This window comes from Oryzias latipes, chromosome 13 (genome assembly GCF_053564925.1).
Source record: "Oryzias latipes strain Hd-rR chromosome 13, Olatipes_Hd-rR_3.1".
In the NCBI taxonomy this organism is placed as follows: Eukaryota; Metazoa; Chordata; class Actinopteri; order Beloniformes; family Adrianichthyidae; genus Oryzias; species Oryzias latipes.
The window spans coordinates 12,093,013-12,101,112 of NC_136249.1; the positions used below are offsets into that span (position 1 = coordinate 12,093,013).

The 8,100-nt window shown below is 37.4% G+C and overlaps 1 protein-coding gene across 1 annotated transcript; it reads right to left on the bottom strand.

Annotated features, from left to right (window-relative positions):
• Positions 1-247: 247 nt before the first annotated feature.
• Positions 248-5,743, bottom strand: LOC111948452 (uncharacterized). Its single transcript, XM_078956614.1, has 6 exons — positions 5,685-5,743; positions 4,992-5,082; positions 4,684-4,830; positions 4,149-4,282; positions 1,170-1,295; positions 248-876 (listed from the first exon to the last, which is right to left on the bottom strand). Exons 2-6 carry the CDS (start codon positions 5,056-5,058, stop codon positions 784-786), a joined length of 567 nt encoding a protein of 188 aa, XP_078812740.1. The 5' UTR covers positions 5,059-5,082; positions 5,685-5,743; the 3' UTR covers positions 248-783.
• Between the last annotated feature and the right edge of the window lie 2,357 nt (positions 5,744-8,100).

Sequence of the window (8,100 nt, forward strand, 5' to 3'; positions counted from 1 at the left end):
CCCTCAAGGGTACAAATGTTGTACCCTTTCATATAGGTGCGTATCTGTACCGTTTCAGTATGTACCTTTCAAAGGCAAATATGTACCTCTGTGGACAAAAATTGTACCTTATAGTGCTATGGTACCATAATGTACCTTTAAAAAAAAGGTACAAATTTGTTCTTTTAAGGGTACTGCCCCAGTGACAAGCCTTTTGTACCCTTTGATGGCAAATTTGTACCAGATACAGCACATTAAAAGACCAGTATACTGTTTATCACATTTATTAAACATTCAAAACAATTACAATTCTGACATTACACAGTATGTACAGTATCACAACAGGATGCATATATTTACAATTATTAGCAATTTTACAATAATGAAAAAGCTATATTTTTCCTTCAGTTCACATTGCATTCATTGTAACTATAACCTTAACATTTGATCAATCGTAAACAGCACATAGCACTTCAGTTACCATTTTTAAACCATGAAATAAAACTTGTGACATTAACAAAAGAAGCACTAGACCTCATTTTAAGTACATCTTTCTACTGCATTCTACATTTTCTAAAAATAGATAATAAAAAAGTAAACTTATAACCAAGTTTAAATGCATAATTTAAATAATAAAATGCATAAATGTGATAAGATAATATTGATACGAATTCAAAAAATAAGAGCTATAAAACACACTAAAGATTACCAAGGATTACATTTTATGTGAATACCTAGTAGATCCTCTGCAAGCATCTCTTCTCTTTGGAGACTTTGGCTAATGGAGCTTTTCTTTGAACAAGTTCAAGCACCTTTGGCACAATACTGGTAAACGCCGTCCTTGAAGCGCTGGCTTAAACTGACAGGTGATGGATGCATTCGGTCAACATCAAACAACTGAAAATTGAAGAAAATTAGAAAATTAATCATTCACTTTAACTAAAACAAACAAAAGACATAAAACATTCTAATATTCTTTGTTGCCTCTTTCATTGCCATTTCCCTTTAGTGATCCCATTGTATAAATATTACTTGGCTTGAATGACTATATATTTATATATGGGTTTAGAAAATTACAATGTTTTTACAATTGAGTTAAAGCTGTTAATGGTCATTTTAGCAGATGTCTCAGCTTATATTAACATTCAAAATGTATTTTAAGCTGAGAACTGATTTAAAATGTCACTGACCCCTGAGGTTGTCTTCAAGAAAGGGTACTTCTTTAGTATATCCTCTCGCACCTTGCTGTACTGGATATGCAGGACATTCACATGACCTTCAACGGATGATGCATCCTCACCAATGACAGCAACCACCTATTGGATCAAATTTAAAAGTCCATATTAATAATAAGAAAATACAACTGCAAGCACTGATACTGGGGTTAAAGCACTTTGAGATGATGTTTAAAGACAGTTTGTGCAGAGTGGTTTGGAGTTGATCAGAAATTAACTTCTGAGTTGTAGGCGGGGCTATTGACACAGTAGTTACCCTCTGCTGATGTCCGATCATCCCTTTGTTTACGCCTTCTCCCGCTAGCTTACAGTCCTTCCAACCTAAAACTAACATTAGTGGTGAAACCAAAATGGTGAGCAATATTGAAGCTTTCCGGCCATAGTTTAGATCAAGCTCAGACAAGTATGATGAAGATGTTACTGGATCTGTTTGTCTGCAAGTGGACGCATCAGAATAGAGCAGAGCAGAGGGACTCTTGACACCTTCATGTGGTGCGTCACAATAGAGAGCTTCCTCAAACTGCATTTATTTTGTCTGTTCCTGATTCATCCCAATTTGAGTGAATACTCAGATGTGCAGTTTTAAACGTGTTCTTTTAAACGTGCCCATCATGAGAAAAATACTGCGACATGTTAAAAATGGGGGACCCACTCCAATGAAAGTTATTTTTTAAAATGTAGCATTTTTATGATGACATATTGTTATAAGATTTAAGAATAAAACTGTGTTTCTGAATATTTATTTTCTCAAATTGGGATGAATCAGGAGCAGATGAAAAGATGTAATTTGAGAAACCCTGTAGTTGTTACGTACAAGCTACATTTGGCAGGCCACAAGCTCCCTGCTCCACATGTCGTCATTTTCCTCGTCTGAGTTGGCATCTGGCTCACATCTAGAAGGCTGGATAGCTCCAATATTGCACACCAATTCTGTTGCTTGGGGGTTGTGAGGGACTGTAAGGTAACGGGAGCGTAAACAATGGCATGATGGGAAGTTAAGGCCGGTTAACTCTGCAAAACAGTCCTGTCAAGAACTTGAAGGTGAATTCCAATTGAACTGCAGAAACCATGTCCCAGAAAACATTTTTCCCCCTCAAAAACTGCATAATCAATGTCTGTCTTTGTATAATAATAATTATATTATTATTATTATATTATTAAAAATATTTTCAATTATATTGAAAACATTTTTTCAATATAATTGAAAAAATTGAAATGTTTTCAATTATATTGAAATGTTTTGAAATTGAAATGTTTCCAATTATATTGAAAACATTTTTTGGCTGGTGGGAGCGGGGATCGAACCGCCAGCCCTTCGGTCATTGAACGACCCGCTCAACCACCTGAGCCACTGTCGCCCGTAAAGTCAATATCTTGTTAATTATGCAGAGCTTTGTTGAAGGAAATACAGAAGAATTATATGCTTGTATGATGAGGACAGTATTCCAATGTGTTGTGACTTACTCGGTGCAATCTGCTGTTTCCCTAGAAAACTTTAAACTACCGTAATTTCCGGACTACAAGCCGCTACTTTTTTCCTGCGCTCCCAGCCCTGCGGCTTATTCTGTGACGCGGCTAATTTATGGATTTGATTGGCGGTCGCCATGTACGTACATTGGGGCTCGGTGAATGGTTTTGTATGCGCCATCCACCACCAAGCACAAGTCATTTTTTTTTAACACACCTCTGAGCAGCCAAACAGCATGGAGGTCACTTCAGGTCTTAGACACTTCAGTCATGGTTCAACAAAAAGAAACACGCATGCCCGGCCGCATCCCAGAATCCTTTGGTGCCATTAGACCCAACGTGCACTTGATCGCCGCTACAATATGATAAAGCTTTCAAGTTAAAAGCAATCGTTAAAAGCAGCGTGAAAAAATCCCATCAGTAAATGGAAATGCCGGTCAGCTGCGTGACGGAGAGAACAGCGCATGCTCAGAAGTGTATTTACCTCTGAGTCATAGTGACTCGGCTGGCTGCACGTAAATATGTGTGAATAACATCAGCCTTTATTTTGTCGGGACACGACTGGAAACACAAATCCATTTGGTCGTTTTTACGGTTTCTGACTGAGCGGAATTTTGCATTGAAAAGCTCACAGCCACCGTGTGAGCTTTCGGATAGGAAGGGGAGACAAGGAGCCCGCTTGGCGAGCGCGGAGCGCAGAGGCGTCCGGAGAGCAACAAGTGTTTGTTGTGAAAGGAAGCTTCTGACGAACGCGCAGCGCTGAGGCGCGCGTAATTTTACTGATGTTTTTTAACCAGCCCCGTTAGTACCATAATGCTGCCGCGACACAAGTGGAAGGAGAGCTGTTCCTTTTCACCCCTCCATGCACTGCTGCTCCTTGCTCATTCTTAAACACGAACAACAGTGTGGCGAGCCGGGCGTTGGCCCCGCCTTTAGCTCCTAAGACTCATGGGAAATGGGGGATCGCGGATGTAAATTTCCTCATCATAACTGAGGGATGTAATGTTGATTATATGGTTACTGTTTGTAATTTTATGTATGATACATAGTTTGTCAATAAGTTAAAAAAAATAAAAAATAAATCAAATAAAAAAAACCATAACTGAGGAACTTGTGAACAGAATAGAGGTCCATGCTGTTTCAGATGTGGGTGTAATTAGATAAGTGAGCTTGAGACAAGGCCAGTACCTGCCCACAGTGTGGTAATGAGCCATGCACACTCTGGTAGTCAGGACGCGCTTTGTCGAGGCAGCGGCTTGTATACTGATGCGGCTTGTGTATGTACAAAAATTTTTAAGCATGTTAAAATAGGTGGGTGCGGCTTGTAATCGGGTGCGCTTTATAACTCGGAATTTACGGTAGTTTGGATGATCTGCCTTACTGCACTGTTTGACAACTAAACTGAATTGGAAAGACAGCCTGACTTTGAATGCTTGAAATGACTTTGTGAAAAGATTATTTACTTACTTTGGCAAGAGAGGTGTCTTCAACTCTTCGTCTTGTTGTAGGACTGTGTTGTAATATTATTGTGTCATCTGAGTCCACTTCAGTATCTCCACTTGAACTGGTATTGCAGCTCCTTGCAGGACAACTCGGCTGATCTGTCAAAGTATTAAAGCTTTCAGTTACTGTAATATTTAAATTAGTATGATAGCAAAAACAAAAAAAAGTAAAAACAAAGATTTTTAAATACTGAGCGACTTAACAGTTTAGCAGATTTATTATCTTGTCTAAGACAGCAATAGGATAAAAAACTCATACTTATTTGCCCGTGTTTTGTTCCCCACACTATCCTGTCAAATAAATCATTAACCCTCAGACTCCTATTGATGCAAATATACAATCAAAACTCTTCAGCTCAAAAATGTTCTTAATTTAGCATGTACTTGAAAGCAAAAACACAGATTATTTCCCTTGGAAATAAATTCAGACATCAAAGGGGAATTTACCCAAACCATTCAAAACAGAATAGATAAATTACAATTTAAAAGAAAAACTTCACCTTCTGGATTTGTATATTCGGCCAGACAAATTTCCAACACACCAAAGTTTGGGTTTTTCAACAGGAGATCAAAAACCTCATCAACTTCTGTCTTTGAGTCATCAAACACTTTCAAGTCCAAGGTTGGGATGTTCAACTTTTTGGCAGCTGTGAACACAGCAAAATTATGTTTAGAATACAGCACAGAAATTATCTTTAAATTAAAAAGCAATTAAAAAAATCTGTTTGCATCACAGCTGACAGTTTATCCACAAAGTTGACTGATTCCTGTAAAGAAAAATGCTGGAAATTGTGATGTTTCCACTCACCACATTCCCAAAAGGATTTGAAGGTCAGCTGAACTTCAAAACATTTTTTTTTTTTGGCGTTCGACATGTTCACGCACAGCTTGCATCTTTCCTGGTGGGAAAAAAAATATATTACAAAAAAAAAAAAAAAAACATTAAAACACCAAAAGGTACCAACAAAGCATTTATTCAGATCTAAGCCCTGTTCCAAATAAATTAATACATTTTAAAATAGTAATGGCAAATATACAGTTCACACTAGCTGCCACAGCAATGTTGCAGAATTTGCAGAACTGCTAAAAAAAAAAAAACACTGACGACAATGCACTGGCTTCTAAGGACCTACAGATTTATTTCTTGGAATTTCATTTAAAAAAATAATTTTTTCCTGGTTTATAGATGAGTTTTTGGTATGGGAAATCGTGACGAGTATGTGGAATCACGGAGCTCCATTTAAAAAAAATAATCTGCAGGAGAATGATCAAAATCAACAACACAGTGTAAACTTTGCTTGACCAACAATGAGCGATCATGACAACCTAAATAGTCTCTGTCACTGTCTTGCATTCGAGAAATGGTGGCTGCGCGCGCACAGCAGCTAAGGCAGGCTGACATAAATGGGAAGGACCGCCATACTGCGGTGTAAAAAAAAAAACGTTATTGGACTCCTACACATTACAGATTAAAATGATTAACGCATTGAATTCGACGGACCTGATAAATATCAGTAGGAATTATGGAGCTGGTCGTTTCAAAAGTAGCTGGCTTCCTTACTAAGACAGAAAAAAAAGGAGGGGGGGGGGGGTAGGCAACAACAACCGGTGCATCAACGCCAGCGTACATCGGTAAAACGGCGACAGAATTATCTAGTGATAAAATGTATATATTTCAATGTATTTAACGGAATGCGGTACAACACCAATAAAAACAACAGCTTAATTTATTTAATGGCTGCATTTAGCTGAACTTCAAACGGCTGAGGCTAACCGTTAGCAAACTCCTGCTCGTAGTTTGCAATCTCCTCACAGGCACATACACGGTGGAATAGCAGCATTCCACTACACAAAAGTTATTCCTTACAGATAAAATAACCGAACCCGCTTAAAACAAGTTTCCAACTTATTTTAGAGCAATTAGCAGACTTACCTCAGTCACAGCCTCTATCTTCCTCCGGCCGCTGCGGGATAACAAAATGGCGGAAGAAACGAAACTTAAGAAAGTAGAGTGGGCGTGGTCTCGCTGGTTTACTCCAACATATTTCCCTCTACGTTTTTACACCTACTTAAATAAAAATTACTGATGGTAACTCCGAAAAAATTACTCTCTCATTTTTCCTGTGTATGTACAAAAGCTAAAAGGTACTAATATGTACACATAATGTATCGTAGTAACAGAGAAATTTACTTTTTTATGAGAATGTATGATTAGAAAAAAAATAACTTAAATTAACAGCTCAAAGACTAGAAATTTAAATTGAATTTAGGCCAAGTTAAAGTACACCATATAAGGTTAAAAACATCAAATAATTTTGTCTACATTGTGCTTTTGCTCTAAATTAAAGGCAAAACTTAAAACAGCTCTTATAAGTAAAAAAAAAACAGGCTCACACTAATACATGTTTAAAAGTTATTATCTTGATGCTCTGCACAATCAATAAAATATAATGTGCTTGTGTACTGTTCAGAACTAGTCATAAAAGATGTGTGGTCTCTTAAATATATTTGGTTATTTTGTGCATCTTTTCCAAATAACCAACAACGTATTAAATGATTTTGGGTGACGTTTCATTCACTTTGAATTATTACTTTTGTCACACAAGTGATTGTACCTTTGTTTGTGGAATAAAGGGTCCAAATATGGGCCCTCTGATGGTTGGAAACATATTTGTACCTTTTTTATCCTTAAATGGTACATATGAGTACCCTAAGGTGTAATTATGACTCACTTAGGGTACAAATTCACCATTTGTACCCTAAGTGTTCACAAATGTACCCCAACCGTACCCTTTTTTCTGACAGTGTGGGCAGAAATTGCTAATTATACAATGGGCTTGAGATTGTAGTGAACTAAGGGTTAATTAATGATGATTCTATTCACATATTCATGCTATTTACTGGGGAGAAAAAGGGGACGATGTCAAAGGTAATCGTTCTTACCAACTTATATGTTTCCTTCTATAGGGGTATGCTATTCTGAAATTACAGCATTATCTGAAGTTGGTTTTCAGTCAACTATGATCCTCTGGTATGGCTGTTGTCTCTGCTTGTTCTACTTTGACAGCTTCGACTCTAATTTTGACCTTGCTTCATGGCGTCCTGGGGGGTATTCCAGAAAGTAGGTTATGCTAGTTACCACGGTAAGTTTGAGGCTAAGGAAGCGGATAATCTCAGCTTTCGGTTCCAAAAATGGAGGTATGTTTCAGGGTATATGTCAAGTTGCCATAGCAACTAATGCTCTTAACATAATCTGGTCTGGAACAGGTTTAGTTGATGGTTAGTTGGTTTTCAGAGAGGTGAAGCAGCATGGCGGGTCCATTTGAAGATGATTTAGTAGATGAAGAAGCTCAGATAATACTTTTTCCACCCTGAGAGGGTGATAAGACCACATATGGATGTTGTGGTGTAAAACTTTTTTACATTGATCTAACTTAATCATTTGCTTCAGTTAAGTTACGGTAAATCATTTTTTTAGTTAAGTCAACTTAAAAATAACACATAGTTGTCAGACAGTTATTTTACTTTATTTCAAATTCATTCAATTAAGTAGGTGTAACCTTGTTGCTGCGGTTAGATTAGCAGCACAAGGAATTGTGGGATACCATTCCCTTTGCCTGTCTGGACGGATTGGGGTTTAAGTGTGGGTTTTTGACCAAATGTGTTTAGTTGTTTTGCTGTTTTACTGTGTTTTGCCAAGTTATTGTATCCTACTATTTTTAATTCTTTCTGCACCATAGGTGAGAGGGAGGAAGAGGATGATGAGTTTATTTAGCACCACTGGTGCTGTTTGATAACACAAACACTGAAGTTAAAGTCAGAGTCATGATAAATAAGTACAATTTTCATATTGCAAATCCACAATGAATCATTCCTTTAAATGTTACAAAAAAAGACACAATCTGCGGCCTTAAACT

Bases quoted from the DNA above. Each gene is read 5' to 3' on its own strand.
- LOC111948452 (XM_078956614.1), bottom strand. From the start codon at position 5,058: ATGTCGAACGCCAAAAAAAAAAAATGTTTTGAAGTTCAGCTGACCTTC. The intron at 1,296-4,148 runs GTAAGTAAATAA...TTGATCCAATAG, and splicing joins AAGACACCTCTCTTGCCAAA to GTGGTTGCTGTCATTGGTGA. The intron at 877-1,169 runs GTCAGTGACATT...TTCAATTTTCAG, and splicing joins TCTTGAAGACAACCTCAGGG to TTGTTTGATGTTGACCGAAT.